This window comes from Panthera pardus, unplaced genomic scaffold (assembly GCF_024362965.1).
Source record: "Panthera pardus isolate Hobbes unplaced genomic scaffold, ASM2436296v1 HiC_scaffold_24, whole genome shotgun sequence".
Lineage (NCBI taxonomy): Eukaryota > Metazoa > Chordata > Mammalia > Carnivora > Felidae > Panthera > Panthera pardus.
This window is the reverse complement of record NW_026526810.1, coordinates 41,666,891-41,687,786: the sequence shown is the minus strand read 5'-3', so window position 1 is coordinate 41,687,786 and position 20,896 is coordinate 41,666,891. Positions and strand designations below refer to the sequence as shown.

Here is a 20,896-nt window from a genome sequence, read left to right as displayed (position 1 = left end):
GACTGAAAACACCATCAACCCCCTTGACAATTATCTGTCAGAATTAGATCAAACTGCTGCCTAATTTTCATTGGCTACAGAAACTAAAAAGCTCACCTTTAAAACACAAGGACCATGGAAAAGAGGATTCATTTCTCACCAGTTCCATGGGTTTATTCGAGCATAATTCTATAGTCAGGAAGCCCATAAAAGACTGATTACAAATTTCTCTGGTTGCATATGTAATAAATTTCAATAGCTATGCTATGTAAAAATCATATAAACTAGTTTTATCTAGAAGTCAAGTAAAACACCAAAAAACAAGATTTTGTTTGTTCTCAAATTTAAAAACGAATCTTCATTTTTAGAGATCAGTCCTAATAACTTAATTTTTCAGTATAATTCAAGAATGTAATCTACTTCCAAGTAAAATTATATTGGAAAGTAAATGAACAGATCTTTCACACATTTCCAAGAAATTACTTTTGTAAATTAAAAGGCATTTCACTTAAGAGTTGAAACAGAAGCTAATGCTAATCATAAAAGTGACCAATCTGTGGAATCTCAAAATTTTTAATAAATGTTGCATAATTCAAAGAGGAATAAAAGTATAACTAGAAAGGGAAACCTTAATTATTCCTTAATATTCCCTAAGGAATATTGCTTACCATATATCCACAGAGTAAAACACATGTTTACCTCAAGTGCCGACTTCGTTTCCTCCAAAGCTGGATAAGCAGTTTCTCCCATTAACACTGTGCCATTTTGGCTACTCTCTGATATAAAGCAAAGATCAATTCAATCAATTATACTTAACTGACTTTTTATAGGCCACGTATATTATAATCTGAGTACATAAAATCTACTCCTAATTTTGTAAGTGGATTTAATGAAATGTCATATACAACCATACCATCACTCTACTGTTGCTAAAAAGATCTCTGTATTTCAAATATAATTATTTGAAATTGTCAGAGGATAATTTTAGATACCGAACTGAACTCATTTAAATTCTACTAAAAAAAACAATACAATCTCTAAGTAAACAACATAATCTCTACTGTACAATACCAAAGTACTAAATTTAAGGTGTTTGTAAAAATCTGTGAATATGGGAAAACATTTTTCAGACATCTGATGGTACATTTCCTGAACTCTTAGTTTATTCAGAATTCCTAAAAGTAGCACTATTCTAATGACTGTCAATACCTGGTAACTCAACAAACAAAACTACAGCTTCAAATTATGAGTTCTTTGCCATGAAAAGGACTATAAAAAATAAGGATTCAAAAGAACACAGAAAAACAAAATGTCACTACAGGAGATATATTTTATAAGAAACTCCTCAAAGAAAAAAATGTACAAAAAAACCCCTAGAGTTCATACAATTCTATTTTTCATACAAAAGGCTATAAAATTTTCATAGAAGTTAAAAATATTAAAATAATACATGATAAACATAAATTTTATGCACAGCCAAGAACATATACCAAACGTTATATGCATTTGCATATTTTATTACACTAATTTAAGAAGATTATTATTAATTTTATCAATTTTTATGTATAGCAGTTACCTCCAGATAAAAAGAATTAAGGGTGACTTAAAATTTGTTTTGTTCATCATTTTTTTCTGTCATTAATGTGTGTATTTCTCATAGAATTTAGTCCCTCCAAAAAAAACAGAGGAGGAAAAAAAAGAAAAACTTTGCCATCTGTATGTTACATAGCCCCTAATAGAGTATTAATCTGAAATTAAGTCTTTCAGCAAAGGTGGACTTGGGTCCAAGAACTCCCAAGGAAGTCTGGAAATACTTTTATATATGTGAGTATGTATATTTCTTGGGAGAAAAATCTGACCTATCAAAGATGAGGATCACTGTTCAAATGAGAATAATCAATACACAGGCTGAAAACAAGATTAACAGGTATAATCCATCATTACTTCTAGACATGACGTATCCACTTTATTCTCCTGAGGAGAATATGTTCTATTTACATTTTAATGCAATTTTTTAAAACCGTTTAAGAAGTCATTTAAAAATGAAGAGTAAAGCAGTTAAATGCCTTTTTTACCACCTCTAACCAAAAGTAATTTGAAGTGTGATGCTAACTAGAAAAGAGTTTAGTAAATCTCTTGTATTTTGTATATCACTAGTCTTAAAATTAGTAGTGTTTAGTTACTGGTTACACTTGCATTATCAAAGAGTTTATACAGAGGCTGAAATAGATACTATGGCTGCAAATAAACCACTGGTTGGTGTCACTACCCAATCCACACGAAAATTTTAGTCATTTAGTGACCGGATCTGATTAGCCAGAAAGGCTGCCTGACTAGAAAGAATGCAAGATTCACACTATTGTTCACACATCCTATTTAAAAAAAATAAAATCAGATTCCTTTTAACATCTTACCTCCTTGCTCTGATTGTAATACTTGTAGCTCCTCTTGCTCTAAAGATGTGCATTCTGGAGCGAGCTCACAGCTGTCACTGGCTGTGCCATGTTCAGAATTCACCATCTCTATATCAGACCCCTAGGGATAAAATGATCATCAGTTATATGTCTATCAAATCCAGCTCAAAGCTGGGTTTCACTACATGTAGATGCTTCCATTGTTAAAAGTCCTGGATGCTGCCATACTTCAAAGGGAACAGTATCTAATCTGACTACCTTTTATTCAATTTAGTCCATAATGGCCTATGTCAGGGAAACAGCAGAATGGAATCACAGGGTTAGATTCTAAGAGAAGTCAGCCAAAAGTCAAATGCTGCACTCTATTTTATAAGCCCAAGCAATTAATTTGATCACAGAGGGTAGGTTTTTAAGCTTTGCTATTTCTATTAATTTACTTCTACTCAACATTTACAAAGGTACTATGCAAGGCACTTTGCCATGTGTTATGAGGTATAAAAACCTCAATTCCAAAATTCAAATTTGCAACCTATTCAGAGAAATTTCCACATGCAAATAACTATTTACTATGGCAATGCAGAACTAAAAGTCTAAAGGCAAGGATTAAAATGTATCTATAGAATTGATGGGAGTAAATTTTCACTATAAAATTTTAGATTATTCTTTATTCTTCCAAGGTTGTCCTCCCTACTTTGATGTCAACTACCTTCTCTTTAAGAAAATAGTGGATCTTGGGGCGCCTGGGTGGCGCAGTCGGTTAAGCGTCCGACTTCAGCCAGGTCACGATCTCACGGTCCATGAGTTCGAGCCCCGCGTCAGGCTCTGGGCTGATGGCTCGGAGCCTGGAGCCTGTTTCCGATTCTGTGTCTCCCTCTCTCTCTGCCCCTCCCCCGTTCATGCTATGTCTCTCTCTGTCCCAAAAATAAATAAAAAATGTTGAAAAAAAAAAAAAAAAAAAAAGAAAATAGTGGATCTTACAGTTTTTTCTCATATCTTAATTAGTAAAATAAAGTTAACCACTAAGTTGATTCTACCTATCCTCATGCCCCTCTCCCAATTTTTTCTGTGATTTACTGATCCATGAAACTGAAAGGTCTAAGTTCTCCTAATATACATAACTCAAAACAGCAAAAATTAAAAGAATTCATTAAAGGAGTAGGTTTTGAGTTTAGTCCTAAGGAGAATTCTGAATGTTAAGACTCTGGGAATGCCTAAAGTAGTAGGGAAATGACAGAAACAGGGTAGGGCTGAATTGGGGACTGCAAGGGACACAGGTTCTGGCCTAAAACAGAATGGTAGCAATGGAAAAGTAAAGTAAACACATGTAAGAGACATTAGCAAGAAAGAGTAGAACTGGATAACTAGATACAGAGGGAAGAGGGATGAAAATACGAATCTGATCTACTCTGTGACAAGATTATCTCCAACAGAAGCACCCTAATGACACCCTTGGCTAAGTGCATGAGAGGCTTCCTGCCTTGCTTCACAATGCAGAATCCTAAGTAAGACTCCCACAGCTTCCTTGTTCCTATAATGTTAATTATCCTTGAAGGAAAAGTTACTGCTATGGGAGCTGATCTAAGCTTTGTATAAAACAGGTTAAAAATAGAAAAGTCACTTATTTAAAAAAGAAACCACCCCAATCTCAATTGGTACAGCTGCTATTAAATTTTCCAACTATACTACAGAAAAAAAAAAAAAAATCCTTCTTTGGTTAATAGTGATTTTTAGAAGACAGGAGTAACCAACTGTCTAAGCCTTAAATTATCAAAGTAATTATAAAAAATACCATTTAAAACTTTTATTAGTCAAGGAAAACAAGTCAAGCCTTAAGAGATCCTAAAAACAAATAGGAAAACTGTAGACAAATCCTTTAAAACTTTAAATATAGATGACTTTTAATTTATTGCTTCTATTTATCAGTATTTTATGATTTTTCTACAATGAACATATATTACCAATGTGGAAAAGAAATTAATGCTTATTATATACTAGTCACATAACATCATACTTCTGTAAGAATATTCATTTTTTTAAAGAGTTCTGGCCATAGCCTTGTTTCTGTCAAGTTCTGCTAATAACATAACATAACATAGCATACCAAAAGTAGAACATATGTTCTCCATGCTCCTTTCTGGTGTGTTTAAATGCAGCCAACATTTCCTAGTTATAAAATTTGGCCAAATTACTTAACCTCTCTAATATCTAGTTTTCTCAACTATGAAATGAGAATGAAAACAATCTATACCACAGACGGTTGTTTACAATTCTATGAGAATGTAGGTAAGGTGCAGGCCCTACACAATAATAAACCTTCAATAAATATTTGCCTAATGTCTCAAAGCTGAGGAAAGCAATGTACTATAATGCAAAAGATACTGCTCGTTAAGAGTTTTCAGTAGTGAAGTTTAATATGGGTGCAAAAGTGTCCAAGCTATGGACAATGGAACCTTAGGCTTCAACATAAAAAAATAATGGCCTTCAAAAAGCCCAGCTTACACCACTAACACTGTAATATTACAAATTGCCTTATTTGTATTAAATAGCATTAAAAGTATTAATAGCATATTAAATATTAAGGTATTAAATAGCATACCTCATGTATTGAAGTATTAAATAGCATACCTCATGATTGATGACAGTCCAACCACAAGATGAATCACTGTCACTGGAATTTTCAGACATTTTTCAGGTCTACAAATATAAAAATATATTGACATGTGGGGTATATTTTTAAAAATTCTATAGGAAGCACTACATGTGATCTAGTATGAAAAGTGGCTTGCTGCCTTCCAGGTGAAACTGAGACAACCCACCCACAGAATTACCATACAGGGCATATAACTGCCTATTTCTATGAACAAATACAACCAAACTTTTAAGACAAGAGAACCTCCTCAGTTAGAATATATGGACAGTCATATTGTTGGAATAAAGAAATAAAGTCTGAAAGAAAATGGAGGATTTGGCCAGGCAGAACTGAAGGGAAAGGAGAAGCCAATTTGACTCTGTGAGTAAATCAAGGGTTGAGAGACCAAATAGCGGAAGAGCTCCCAGGCCAAGCAAAATGAAGTCTATTGTGTTGGCAACATGAAGCAATTTAGATTTTTCAAGCAGGGAAAGAATACGATCAAACAGTTTTTATGAAAATAACTATGTCAGCAATACTCCACCTGAATTAAAATAAAGTGGGGAGAGGGGGGGAGACCAGAAATGGGTTAGAAACTTGAGGTCATTGATAATAACCCAGACTCAAGTCCTAAAGCAGTATATATATTGGTCACTCTACCTGGTTTGTTCTCCCCTTTCTATCTGAAACTCCTATTTAAACTTCAAAACCAAGCTAATCAAATGATATCTTACTGACTTCGTTCAACATATTTAAGTCCTATAAGTGCTCCTATTATTGTACATACACTGAGAACACATTAAATTCAAGTTGAATTAGCGTTTCTAACAGAACGCTAATGCAGATTCAATATGAAAACAGTGCTCATTTACAAACAGGCCAAAAAATATTGGTCTGAATCTTCTATTAGTGATTCTGGAAAAATTAACATTTTAAAATGAGAAAATACAAAGAGGTGCTTGGCCACTAATAATATAAAAATTAGCATGTATTCAGACAAATTACTCAAAACCTAAAATGAGATACAAAGACTGTGTGACTGTGTGACTTATACTGTCATGCTAGAGCATTTTCTAGTAAGTCACCTGATTATCTGATTTCCTACTTACAACTGATTAGGGCCCAGGCAGTTTATAACTCCATAAATGTAAAGGTAAACTATTCCAGTAGAGAAGATTACCCCAAAGGCTACAGCACTCCATATTAAGCTATTATACAATTCCCAATTCCTCATTGAACCAGTTTTTATGAGTTAAAAAAAAAAAAAAAAAACTTTGATACATTACTATTTGTACTTGAATTCTTTTATAACAATTTGAAAATTATGAGCTGACATATGAGACTACACAAAAACTGAGCAATTAACTTCACAGGAGGAAAGAGGAATGGTCAAAGAAGTCTTTATGAGGTTACAATGTTTTTTAGACATGGGAGACAGCAAGTTTTTTTAACTGAATTAGTTGCCAAAATTTAAAAGTTGAGAGATTTCACAAAAAAATAAAGTTGTTTCCCCTTTAGAGATGACACCGGATGTCCCAAAAGAACAGAAAAAGCATTACAGAGCAAAAACAAAGGCAGAAAAAACTAAATATGAAAGTTCTAAGCAAGGCAATTAATCTAGCATGAGTGGAATGTTAAAAGAAATCAGGTATGAATCTTTAAAAGTGCATATATTAAGATGAGGTGGCAAGCAATTAAAGAGCCCTAGACCTGGGAGATGCAAGCCATCAGAGCAATACTCCCTGGAGAAGATGAGTATACATTTAACCAGGATTCATGAATAGGAGGGAACAAAGAAGGGACAGGGTTAGGAAAGATTTGAAAAGACATCAAAGATTTTTGTTTTAAAGGATTTAATAACCAAATACAGAAGGGAGAGAGTGTTGGTAGGATAACTCCCAGGTTTCTGGTTTAAGTGACTGGGTAGCTGGAAAAACCATGGAACAAGAAGTAGGATAAAGAAAACTAACTGAAGCCTAAACATTCTTCCTTCCTGTGAAAGCTTCTAACCTCCTTTATAACCCACATTCTCAATACTGCTTCATCTCACCTGAGACTTACCAGTGCTTTACTTTCTTAATAATCTTCCAAAACTTGTGGGTTGGTTACCAAACCCAGAGATATTTAGTGTGTACATATCTCCTACTTTTCTCTAGGTAATTTCCATTTAAACGGCTCTTTTAAACAGGTAGTTCCTAGCTTTCGTTTTCTAACAAAGTAATCTAGTAGCTCAGGTGTTCAAATTAACAAAGCCAACATTTCAAAATAAAGTTATATACATTGCTAAACTGGAACAACTTGAGCATATTTGAGATTTTCAAATCAAGGAGCCCCATTAAATCAGGCCCCAGTTTAATTCTTAGTTTTACTCATCTGGAAGGAAGGACAAATTTGACATCCAGTCCAAATGAGAAAAAAAGATTCCCTACTGGACATAACACCAGAGAAACAGTTTGGTTAAGTAGAATTCAGAGCCTTACTAAAGAACCCACTTAAGTCAGCAATTCTCAAAAAGTTGGGTGCACTGCAATTAAAGCAAAATTTTAAAAACTGAGCCCCACCCTAAATACACTGACTCTAAAAGGTGCCATTGTATATGAACCTCCTCATTCGTCAGTGACCTTCCTAAGACGATAATTTTATTATATTATTCCTTTAACATGCTAAGATTTTCATACTGTCTTCAGGGTAATGCCCAAAGGTACTGAATATCTAATGTTTCATCTCTAGCATCTCATCCTCACTCCATTCATTCCCTTTGCTCAGACTTTGATACCCTAAAAGGCTTGACATTGCAGATATTCTGATCAGTTCCCTAGCCCCTTACCTCAACCCAAACTCCTGTGCCCATCCTTCCTACCTCATCCCCAAAGACTAGTATTTTCCCTAATCTACCACTTAAGAGAATGCTGTGCTGTAATTGCTTATTTACTTGCCTATTATATAATCCCAACACACAAGCACAGCGCTTGACACATATTAGGTACTCAAAAAGAAGAAAGGTAGATTACTGGATGATGATGCAGTTAGTAACACAAGTCTAAACTGTTCAAGGAAATCAAAATTCTGCAGGGACCCATGAGGTTCCTCTCCCATTATTCTGACCAAAGGTAAAGGCACAAACTCCTCCCATTTTAAGAGCATTACTAATAATTTAGAAATATGCAGTTTATGGGAAGTTACAAAGGCATAAACAATCATACAAAGTTAAGGTACTTTATGAAGATGATAAACTTGAAGCACTTTTCTAGACCCAGGCTTCCTTTCAGTCCTGAGTAGTTTCTTTGTCATACATTTCCCATTGCTTAGGCTTCTTGGGCATTTCAAATATAACATCTACAAGACTTAAAATCATCTTCCTGCTGTTCTTCCTATTTTTGCTATCTCAGAGAACAGCATTAGCCAAAAACAATCTGGCTATAAGGAAAAGCCACAAAATATCAACCCCTAGATTTAGGATAGCTCAAACTTCACCTTGACCCCAAAATCCACTCTTACCCCAACTTCATCATTTCCCACTTCAGTTAAGGTAACAGCTCCCTCATGAATCTCTAACATGTGATCAATTCCCTTCCAGTCACTCCTTTACAAGGCTGCCCACACTAAGTTTATCCAAAAACATAAATCTAATCATTTGAACTACTCAAATCACTTAAAATTAGTCTCCACTGCCTTCCAGATAAAACCCAAAGTCTATAATAAGAGATTCCAGAATAGGAGACCTCATTTAAATGGACTCTCTCACCTCGCAATATGTTAAGATTTTGTATGTAGAACTCTATTGAAGAGAATTTGACAGTAAGTATTACAAGCACATGGTATCACCAGAGAATACAGCACAAGCTGGTGATGATAGGATGTAAATTTACTCCATGGAGTCTCATCTCATTTATGAAGCTACTTACAGCAGAAAGACCAATTCTACATGGGTATAATTACACATTCTTCAGCAGACAGGAGGCCTAAGGTGATTACCATTTTAAATTCATTCCTTTACCCACCTGTTCAACATTTATCAAGTATCTAGGCACTTGCTAGGTATTGAAAATACCATACACCAAAGTACAAAACAGACAGGAGTCTTGCCTCCTGGGGCTTGAATTCTATTCATAGTTGAGTATTTTGAACTGCATCTGAGCCCTGTGATGGAGGAAAGCAAGGAACACTGAAAAATCTCCCAGTCCTGTTTTGTCTTCTGACAAATGACTAAATGCAAAAGGACCAACCTTCCCTCACAAATCCCAGGTTAAGAGTCACTTCCACCTCTCCTCATGATTCCCTTGTTTACTTGCCCTTATAAAACCCCTTGGTTTCCTCTCTCTTTGAGATGTTTCTCATTAATGAACTTTCTCTATATTGCAATACCCTGAATTAAAATCATCAATTATACTGTGCATTTCATCTTCCACAATGGAGACATTCAATAAACAATACATAAACAGCTAGAATACACAGTATATTTGATGCTATATTTCTAACTATGAAGAAAAACAAGAGAGGAGTACAGAAAATCCAAAGTTGGAAGGGACTGATTTTTAAAAACATAGTCAGGAAAAGCTTCATTAAGAAAAGTATATTTGAGCAAATATTTGAATAGGTGAGGCAATCCTTATGTGGTTAACTGGGGAAAGAGCATTTCTGACCAAACTGCAGGTACAAAGTTGGAATGAAGCCTGCCTCCATCTCTGAGGAACAGCAATGAGGCCTGTGTGGTAGAGAAGAGTGGCCTGAAAAGAAAGCAGGAAAAGATGAGGACAGAGGGCTAACAAGCACGTAGAGCCTTATAGATCCTAAGACTTTATAGCTTTTTACTCGGAGTTAAACTAAGAGTCACAGAAAATTTTTGAGGAAAGAAAGAAAACACTCTGGTAGCCTTCTTTAGACAGCACTGTGGGGGAGAGCAAAGGCAGAAGCAGGAAGATAATTTACAAAGCTACAATATCCAGCTGAGAGATTATGGTGGTTTGGACCAGGGTGGTAGCCATAAAGATAATCAGAAGTGGACAGATAACACAAATATATTCTGAAGGTACAGCTAAGTAACGACACTTCCCAATATACTGAATATAGGGTGTGAGAGAGGAGTCCTGGCCTAAACAAATACAAAAACCAAATTGCCACTGAGACAGGAAAGACTTCAAAAGCAGTAGGTTATGAAAAGAAAACTGGTGAACTATTTTGGGGCATGTTAAATTTGAGACAGCGATTATCACATCCAAGTGGAAACATCAAGCAGGAAGCTGGAGACTGAGTTTAGGGGAGTTATGGGCTAAAGACGTAAAGCACTTCAGGTGGCAGTTGTCAAAAGTAATAACAGCAATGTTAATTTTATCTCAGAAAGTATAACTGGATTGAGTGTTACCTGATATAATGGTGCCCCTCATCCTTCCTGAGTAGCTACATTTTACTATGGAAAAGGGTAAGGTTTCCTATCACCATATCTTCTAGAATTAGACATGATGGAGAAGAATGGGAGCATTATTCTCCCACATGTCTATAATTCCAATGTAAGCCAACCAATGGGCTGTCAGCAAAGGTCTCAAAAGTGCTGCTGTGCTGTAAGTGGGATCAAAGATAAGGCAGTCTAGATAGCTTTCAAGAATCTATTTCTAAAATGTTTTTCAAAGGCTCTGGAACTTTCACCTCCCCAAAAGGATATCAAAATGCCTGCTTTAAACCAGACTTCATCATGAGAAAGGGAAGAGGATCCAACAACCCAACTAATAAAAAATTTTTAAACACCCTTTATATTTAATTATTTCTCCAATAACAACTCTTCAGAAATATTTTAAATGAGCCTATCTTGATCTGAAACGTAAGTATTTCATTCATTGAGTCAGCATATACTTCTTGAGCAAGTACTATGTGCCATGCATGAATTATTCCAAGTGATGGGGATACAGCACAGCAGGGTGGCAAAACACCAGGACCTTCCCTGAAGAGTTCATATTCTAGGGCTACACACAAGCAGAATATATGGTAAGTCAGTTGGTGGCTAATAACTGTGGAGAAAAATAAAGCATGAAGGGGGAAAACTGAATGTAGGGATTGGAGGATAGGGATCAGAATAAGATTAGATAAGGTTAGGGAAGGTCTCCTACCAAAATATGAGGGCAACTATTTCTCCATAACCTCAAAAGGCTAACAACCATCATTAATGTCTGATCATCTCCTGAGCAAAAACTATCTTATTTTAATGCACATTCCCCAGATAACTTAGTGGGGTTGTAAATCTTTCCCAATGTTTACTGACTATCCTTATTTCCTTTTCTGTAGATTATCTCATGTTCTTATGTTCACTTTCTTACTGGATTATCTTTATTGATCTGAAATTCTTTAAATTGGGTCACAAAATAATTCACTATTACACCCATCACAAATATTTTCTTCTAAAATGCTTCAGTTTTTTAAAAATACCTTCTATCATAAATTTTATGCAGTCAAATACAGAGGATGGAGAACAGGGTGTCCTTTAGAACACCTCTATTATATATCTTGCTTGCTCTTAAAAAGTCTTTCCTAATCCAAGGATGACAAAACTATTCTCCTATATTTTCTATTAGGACTTTTTCAGTTTTGGCTTTACATTTAACTGTTTAAATCTATACATCTGGATTTTTTTCCCTTTTGGTGAGAAAATATCCCGATTATGGAAATTTCATACTTTTTCTATGATTTGAAATGCCAGTTTTTATTATGTAAAGTTCTATAGGGACACTTGGGTGGCTCAGTCAGTTAAGTGTCTAACTTCAGCTCAGGTCATGATCTCATGGTTCGTGAGTTCAAGCCCTGCATCAGGCTCTGTGCTGACAGCTCAGAGCCTGGAGTCAGTTTTGGATTCTGTATCTCCCTTGCTCTCTGTCCCTCCCCCGCTGTCACTCTGTCTCTCTCTCAAAAATAAACATTAAAAAAAATTTTTTTTTAAGTTCTATACATTTATGAATCAATTTCTGTAGTCTCCATTCTGTTCCGCTGATCTATATTCCTATACCAATGCTGTTTTAATTATTATGGCACTTGTCACTTTCTCTAGTACCATTTTTCAACACTTTTCTTACTCCCTTCATAAACATATATAAACACCCAAAACAATTATATACAGGCAAAGATGAAACTGACGGAAGGTTACATACAATACTTACTCCAATCTGACCTTGAGAATAACTATTCTCTACAAACAGTCAAACCCTTTACAGAGAAATTCAGAAACTTTCACTATCTGGCAATCACTTAAGTCTCCCTCCTGAACTATCTCACCTGGTCAAAGTAATCTACTTACTATGTCTCCTGAATACAGAATGGACACTCATTCATCCATGTCTTCACTTAATCAAGTTACACTTCCTGGAATGCTTTCCTCCTCCTTTCTTCTCATTTCTATACTTAATGCTCAGCTCTCCTTCATGAAATTTTCCTAGATCAGTTTCTGACACAATGGTCTCTACTCCTGAGTTTACAGCATTTACGTCTTACTTCTTAGCACAACTTGCCTAATGTAGTTTGTGTCACTTTTTTCCTTGAGTTACTCTGCTTGTTAGTATTATGTTCAAGGCTTTGTTTGATAAAGAGCTTCAACTTTAGCTCCACCCCTAAACTTGCCTGTGTTGAACTGAGCATAGTTATGAGTATTTTTTTAATGCTGCGTATTTTCAAAAGGGATTTAGAGCCACTAAAATCACTACCTACCACAGTGAAGAGGTCGAAACAGAAAAGCTTAAGAAATCCATTATCATCTACCAATTTCACCCACTCTTCAACTTCCAAATGAAGTCTCTAGCAGCAAGGAAAGAAAATTTGATGAAACCTAATGCCACATCACCCCAGTGGTCTGACCATGTTACTGTACTTCTCAATTCTAAAAAGACCTCTTACAAAAGCATAGCAAAAATCTATTGTGAAAAATGAAAGTCTCCAGCTGGAGCTGGCTTCTGTATCACTTCATCTTACTTTCAGCAGTCAGAGACAATACTCTTGTATCTATCAGGAGACCAGCCTTCCTGGTGTAATACTGAGGATGCTCTCAATTAAGTCTTAAAGACAGTGAAGTCTAGTTCAGATCTACGCAAAGGCATTTTACTCTAACTCTGTAGCACAGACAGCCCTCATAAAAGTGCCACACCTTAACATTACCAACATCAACTTTGCTTTGTTGTGATGCCACTGATGTACATTAAGAGTTATTTTTTTTTCAAAAGTTTTTTAATATTTATTTATTTCTGGAAGACAGAGACAGAATGCAAGCAGGGGAGGGGCAGAGAGACAGAGACACAGAATCCGAAGCAGGCTCCATGCTCCTAGCTGTCAGCACAGAGCCCACACCGGGCTTGAACCCACGAAGTATGGGATCATGACCTGGAACAAAGCTGTACACTTAACCGAATGAGCCACCCAGGCGCCCCAAGAGTCGCTTTAAAAAAGTCCTACTGAACTCACTATCTTGTTCCTTGAAATTGTTAGTAAGCACATACTTCACTACATTTTCAAGCATCTTCTTCACAAAAAAGATCAGTAGAAATTTCTGACTTTAGTGTTAGAAGAACTGAGCTTATCCTGAACAGGTGGCTTCAGTAACTGAAGAGTTTTCCCTCTTGATACCTAGCCTTGGTAAATAATATAGACCTCATAATGTATATTTTGAGTAGAGGAATATCTTCATCCCTGGTTCCATTTCATATTTCCTACCATTATGCTCTCATTTTTCTCTTCTACCTGTGTTACCTTCTTCTATTTTGTCTACCTCAATAAGTTGCTTCAGCCCTCTGGCAACAAGATAAATTCATTCATTCACGTTCATTCAGCAAATATTTATTAAACATCAACTATATGACACTGTTCTAAATCCTTTTGTTTTAAATATTATCATTTAGGGGCTCGAAACAGGTTTTGATTAGGCAAAACGCAAGATGAGTACAAACAGAAGCAAAACATGCAGATAAGATGGGGAGGGTATTTCAGGCAAAATGAAGAGCATGTACAAAGGCAATAAAAGGAACAGGCAAAGAATATCTTCCTCAACAGTGGTGGTACATACAGTTTATATTTGCTGCAAATTTCATTTTTTAAGTTTTACTTTTAATTTATATCCAAGTTAGCATACAGTGCATTGATTTCAGAAGTACAATCCAGTGACTCATCCCCTAATGTAACACCAGTGCTCATCCCAACCAGTGTCCTTAATGCCCCTTGCCCATTTAGCCCATCCCCCTACCTATGCCCCCTCCGGCAACCCTCAGTTTGTTCTCTATATTTAAGAGTCTCTTGTGTTTTGTCTCCCTCCCTGTTTTTATATTATTTTTGCTTTCCTTCCCTTATGTTCATCTGTTTTGTATCTTAAATTCCACCATTCATGAGTGGAAGAGATTTTCTTTCTCTAATTTCACTTAGCATAATACACTCTGGTTCCATCCACATTGTTGCAAACAGCAGGATTTCATTCTTTTTGATTCCCAAGTAATGCTTCATTGTATATATATTCCACATCTTATCCATTCATCCTTCAGTGGACATTTGGGCTCTTTCCATACTTAGGCTATTGTTGATAGCGCTGCTATAAATGTTGGGGTGTATGTGCTCCCTAGAAACAGCACACCTGTATCACTTGGATACTTACTGCAATTGCTGGATTGTAGGGTAGTTCTATTTTTAATTTTTTGAGGAAACTCCATACTGTGTTCTAGAGTGGTTGCACCAGTTTGCATTCCCACCAGTAGTGCAAAAGGGTTCCTTTCTCTGCATCCTCACCAGCATCTGACAGGTGTGAGGTGGTATCTCATTGTGTTTTTGATTTTTATTTCCCTGATGATGAGTGATGTTAAGCATCTTTTCATGTGTCTGTTAGCCACCTGGATGTCTTGGCTTTGGAAAAATGTCTATTCATGTCTCTTTCTCACTTCTTCACTGGGTTGTTTTTTGAGTGTTGAGTTTGATAAACTCTTTACAGATTTTGGATACTAACCCTTTATCTGATATGGCATTTGTAAGTATCTTCTCCCATTCCATCAGTTGCTTTTTAGTTTTGCTGATTGTTTCCTTTGCTGTGCAGAAGCTTTTTATCTTGATGAGGTCCCAATAGTTCATGTTTGCTTTTGTTTCCCTTGCCTCTGGAGACGTGTGGAGCAAGAAGTTGCTGCAGCCAAGGTCAAAGAGGTTTTTGCCTGCTTTCTCTAGGATTTTGATGGTTTCCTATCTTACGTTTAGGTCTTTCATCTGCTTTGAATTTTTGTATATGCTGTAAGAAAGTGATCCAGGTTCATTCTTCTGCATGTCACTATCCAGTTTTCCCAACACCATTTCCTGAAGAAACTGTCTTTATCCCATTGGATATTCTTTCCTGTTTTGTCAAAGATTAGTTGGCCATACGTTTATGGATCTCTTTTTGGGTTCTCTATTCTGTTCCATTGATCTGTGTGTCTGTTTTTGTGCCAGTAACATACTGTTTTGATGATTACAGCTTTATAATACATCTTAAAGTCCAGAATTGTGATGCCTCCAGCTTAGGGGTTTTTTTGTTGTTATTTTCAGGATTGCTTTGGCTATTCGGGGTCTTTTCTGGTTCCATACAAATTTTAGTATGGTTTGTTCCAGCTCTGTGAAGAATGCTGGTGTTATTTTGATAGGGATTGCATTGAATATGTAGATTGCTTTGGGTAGTATCAACATTTTAACATCTGTTCTTCCAATCCATGAGCATGGAATATTTTTTCCATTTTTGTGTGTTCTTCAATTTCTTTCAAGAGCTTTCTATAGTTTTCAGTGTTGTTATCCATGGATAATATATACCTTACAGTAGTTTACACCGAAGTGAAATTGAGGCCCAAGAGAGAATCTTTGCTTTATTAATTTTCCAGCTTCTGGATCTCACTCTCTCAGCTTTTCTCATGCAACAATAAAGCAGACTAAAAGTAATTTCTCTCCCTGCTTTCAGTTTTCAGGATGCCCCACAAAGGATCAGGAAAGAACCCCCTCTCGTTAAAAATAATAACGGTATAATTATAAAATGGTATAATAATAATAAATGCTCAGCAAATAATGCAGTTAGGTTTCTCCCCCAATACTATAAACATGGAGGAGGAAAAGGCGTTGAGGATCTTCTGAAACTGATTTTTCCATCACCATTGCACAACTTCGTTTAACAGACAACGGAGTTAAATCCCTTTGGAATGACGAAAAAAGAAAAAAAAAAGATTTTTCACCTCTTTGGTTAGGTTTACTCCTAGGTATTTTATGGTTTTTTTTAATGGTTTTTGGCGCAATTATAAATGGGATCAATTCTTTGATTTCCCTTTTTGCCGATTCATTATTGGTGTATAGAAATGCCACTGACTTCTGTGCACTGATTTTATATCCTGTGACTTTGCTGAATTCACGGGTCAGTTCTAGCAGTTTTTTAGTGGAGTCTTTTGGGTTTTCCATATAGAGTATCACATCACCTGAGAAGAGTGAAAGTCTAACTTCCTCCTAGCCGATTTGGATGCCTTTTATTCCTTTGTGCTGTCTGATTGCTGAGGCTAGGACTTCCAATACTATGTTGAACAGCAGTGGCAAGAGTGGACATCCTGTCATGTTCCTGACCGTCTCTCAGTTTTTCCCCACTGAGGATGATATTAGCCATAGGTCTTGAGGTATGATCCTCCTATCCCTACTTTCTTGAGGGTTTTTATCAAGAAAGGATGCTATATTTTGTCAAATGCTTTCTCTGCATCTACTAAGAGGATCATGTGGTCCTTATTCTTTCTTTTATCAATGTGATGTTATCACACTGATTGATTTATGGATATTGAACCAGACCTGCATCCCAGGTATAAATCCCACTTGATCATGGTGAATAATTCTTTTAATGTATCGTTGGTCCGGTTGGCTAGTACCTTGTTAAGAATTTTTGCATCCATGTTCATCAGGGAAATTGGTCTGTAGCTCTCCTTTTTAGTGGGGTCTTTGGTTTTGGAATCAAGGTAATGCTGGCCTCAGAGAATGAGTTTGGAAGTTTTCCTCCATTTCTAGAATAGGTGTTAACTCTTCTATAAATGTTTGGTAGAATTCCCCTGGAAAGCCATCCAGCCCTAGACTCTTGTTTTTTGGGGAGATTTTTGATTACTAATTCGATTTCTTTACTGGTTATGGGTCTGTTCAAATTTTGTTTCAGTTTTGGTAAAGTTTATATGTTTCTAGGAATTTGTCCATTTATTCCAGATTGCCCATTTAATTGGCATATAATTGCTCATAATATTCTCTTATTACTGTTTGTATTTGTGCAGTATTGGTTGTGATCTCTCCTCTTTCATTCTTGATTTTATTTATTTGGGTCCTTTCCTTTTTCTTTTTGATCAAACTCGCTAGGGGGTTATCAATTTTGTTAATTCTTTCAAAGAACCAGCTCCTGGTTTCACTGATCTGTTCTTTTGTTTTGGTTTTGATAGCGTTGATTTCTGCTCTAATCTTTGTTATTTCCTGTCTTCTGCTGGTTTGGGGTTTTATTTGCTGTTCTTTTTCCAGCTCTTTAAAGTGTAAGGTTAGTTTGTATATGTGTGGCCTTTCTTCCATCTTTAGGAAGGCGTGGATTGCTATATACTTCCCTCTTATGACCGCCTTTGCTGCATCCCAAAGCTTTTGGGCTGTGGTGTCATCGTTTTCATTGGCTTCCATGTACTTTTTATTTCCTCTTTAATGTCTTGGTTAACCCATTCATTCTTTAGTAGGATGTTCTTTAATCTCCAAGTATTCGTTGTCTTTCCAATTTTTTTCTTGTGGTTGATTCTGAGTTTCATAGTATTGTGGTCTGAAAATACCTGCAAATTTTAAATGTACCTGGGATACATCCTTCCAAACATTTTATATAAGCATTGGGGTCAAAAAGTATCCTACTTTACTCTTTCCAATTAGCTGTTTAACAAACTTCTTAATGTTTAAAAATTATTCAAAAATGACTTTAATGACTAAAAAATGTAGTGTTACATTTATCATAGTTTATTATCCTATTAATGGATGTTTAAGTTGTTGATGGGTTTTTTTATCATCAATGAAAAAGGGTGATGCAAGAAAAAAGTCATCTAAGGCTTTTAGTGTCTAATAAAGATGGTTCTGTCACTATACTTTATGGTAATTTGGCAGATTCACATTTTAAAAAGTTACACTGACATAAATATTTCTGTAGTTAGATGGTGAGAAATCTCTTTAAGGAACTAAGTAGTCTTCAATAGGTTCACTTCAATAGGTTCATAGGGAGGAATGAACTCTCCACTGTATTTGCTTTCTTTTTTCAAAGTAGTCTAACCTTAAGTGATGGGTCAGTTTACACTTTTACCATCTACAGTGTCGACCTCATTTTGGTCCCCAAATTCTAGCAATAAATAAACCTAGCTTAGGAGACCAGTTCAGCCAGTAAGCCTTTGTGCTATGGGAAGCAGAAGTACTACCCTAGGGGAAGCTGATTTCAAGGCTTACTGGCTAGAATGGTCAGGAAAACCTTTTATTTGAAAAAGACTTAGAAAAAAAAAAAGAAAGAAAGAAAGAAAAGAAAAAGGAAAAGACAAAGTTTCTGTAGGACTTTTAAATTGTTACAGCCGATAAATCTTGCAACGTATTTTCAGCAAGCAAAGGCCAAAACTAAGTGGCTTTCCAAAAGCATCAAGGAACAAAAAATTTGACAGGCAATTCTGAATATGGAACTAAGTGCTGGCTATCATTCTGGATGCTCACAACACAGCACAGAAGCTTCCCACTGTTGATGTAGAAGGTAGAGGATCAAAGAGATGCAGAAATACAGCCACTTTCATATAAAATATTTCCAAATTAAAAAAGAAAGCAAATTTCATTGTTCTCCCTATCCTGCATCCCAAAGGAAAAAACTCAGTTTTTGCCAAGTTGCATCATTCAGGAACACAACCTCCACGTTCATAAACATGATGTTACAAAAGACTTTCAACGTCATCTTTTGTTTCCCTTGTAAAAGATAAGCATTATTAATATACAGCTTCTTAAAACTTTTAAGACCACCTGGTAAAATAGGGCTAACTATTTAAATGTACAAAATGAAACAACAAAAAGAATCTAAGAAATTGGAAAACAGCTTTATAATCCAGAGGTAAAGATGATCTTTTTCTGGGGCACCTGGGTAGCTCAGTCGGTTAAGTATCCAAGTCTTGATTTCAACTCAGCTCATGATCTCGCAGTTCACACAAGTTTGGGCCCCGCATACAGCTCTGTGCTAACAGTGCAGAGCCTACTTGGGATTCTCTCTCTTCCTCTCTCTATGCCCATTCCCACTCAGGTTCCTCTGTCTCAAAATAAATAAATGTTAAAAAAAAAAAAAAAAAAAAGATTATCTTTTTCTAAGCTTTACACAAAACCCAGAAATTGTAAAGGAAATTATATAAAAATATACACTTGTTTGCCAAAAGTAACTATATGTAAAAATGAATGATATACTGGGAAAATATCTGAGACATGTATGCAAGAGTTTTAAAAACACTTCAAATGCACCAATAACCAATAAGAAAAAAGGTTAAAGCACTGAGTGGAAAATTTAGCAAGGAACATGCTCAAGCAATTTTTAAAACACATAAAGTAGTGTAAAAAGAGAAACAAGATTATTTTAATGCCTAACAAATTAACAAAAGACTAAACAGGTTAGTAGGTTGGATAAGATATCGGGAAATAGGCATTGCACACAGGGGAAGTGTATATTGTTATCTTTCAGTGATGTTTTTAAAGTTTTAAAAGTAATCTCTACATCCCATGTGGGGCTTGAACTCATGATTCTGAGACCAAGAGCCGCATCCTCTTCCAACTGAGCTAGCCAGGCGCCCCTCCTTTCACTGATAGGCAGAAAACCTGTGACCCACCAATTCCATTTCATTTCCTATTTATTTCATTTCTAGGAATTTATCTGACACAAATGCTAACATGAGTATGAAAATATATACACAAGGGGTACCTGGGTGGCTCAGTCAGTTAAGTCTCCAACTTTGGGTCAGGTCATAATCTCACAGTTTGTGAGTTCCAGTTCCACATGGGGCTCTCTGCTGTCAGCACCAGGCTTGCTTTAGATCCTCTGTCCCCCTCTGTCTCTCTGCCTCTCACCCACTTGTGTGTGCACATACACACAAGCTCTCTCTCAAAAAAAAACATTTAAAAATTTGTTTAAAAATTAAAATATATATATACACACGTGTAAGAATGGTTGACGGAGTAATTTTTACAATATAAAATTAGAAAGTAAAATGCCCACCAAGAATGAATTTATTAAAATTAAAATTTGTAGCATCTATAATTAACACAGCCATTAAAAAGATTGAGTAGAGGGACGCCTGGGTGGCTCAGTCGGTTGAGCGCCGACTTCCGCTCAGGTCACGATCTCGCGGTCCGTGAGTTCGAGCCCCGCATTGGGCCCCTGTGCTGACAGCTCAGAGCCCGGAGCCTGTTTCAATTCTGTGTCTCCCTCTCTCTGACCCTCCCCCATTCATGCTCTGTCTCTCTCTGTCTCAAAAATAAATAAACGTTAAAAAAAAAAAAAAATTAAAAAAAAAAAAAAAAGATTGAGTAGATCAACATGCCTTGGCATGGAGAGGTATCATTAAAAAAAGCGAGACAGAATAATATGTATAACAAAATGCTATTTATATTGACCTATGTGCGACATTAAAATTTCAGAGTATCTTTCAAATCTAAAAATTAAAATTATATGTAATATATCTGCCAAATTTTCAATGACCATTATTACCTTTATAGTCAGCAGAAAATAAACGCTTTTTTAAAATGAAAAGACAAACCCAATTTTAAGCATAGTATATGACTGATACAAATCCAATCATCTTCTGGATGACCAGTTTCTTCAAAACAAGTTAAAGGGCTTAAGGGAGTCATAGAAAAATGTTTA

The 20,896-nt window shown here is 35.9% G+C and overlaps 1 protein-coding gene across 5 annotated transcripts in view; it reads right to left on the bottom strand.

Annotated features, from left to right (window-relative positions):
• The window catches only part of CCPG1 (cell cycle progression 1), a 42,242-nt gene that overhangs the window by 16,366 nt on the left and 4,980 nt on the right, over nt 1-20,896 (bottom strand). For 4 of the 5 annotated variants that reach the window (XR_008417081.1, XM_019442045.2, XM_053889045.1 and 1 more), the window contains exons 2-4: nt 5,019-5,087; nt 2,394-2,514; nt 679-755 (exon numbers count right to left, since the gene is read on the bottom strand). Coding sequence is in view for 4 of the 5 variants with exons in the window: in XM_019442045.2 (XP_019297590.2) it covers nt 679-755; nt 2,394-2,514; nt 5,019-5,078 (258 nt within the window). In the remaining variant the exon portion in view is untranslated. Of the gene's footprint in view, nt 1-678; nt 756-2,393; nt 2,515-5,018; nt 5,088-10,384; nt 10,406-20,896 lie in introns of those variants that run through there. The other variant, XM_053889044.1, reaches the window with a different exon arrangement.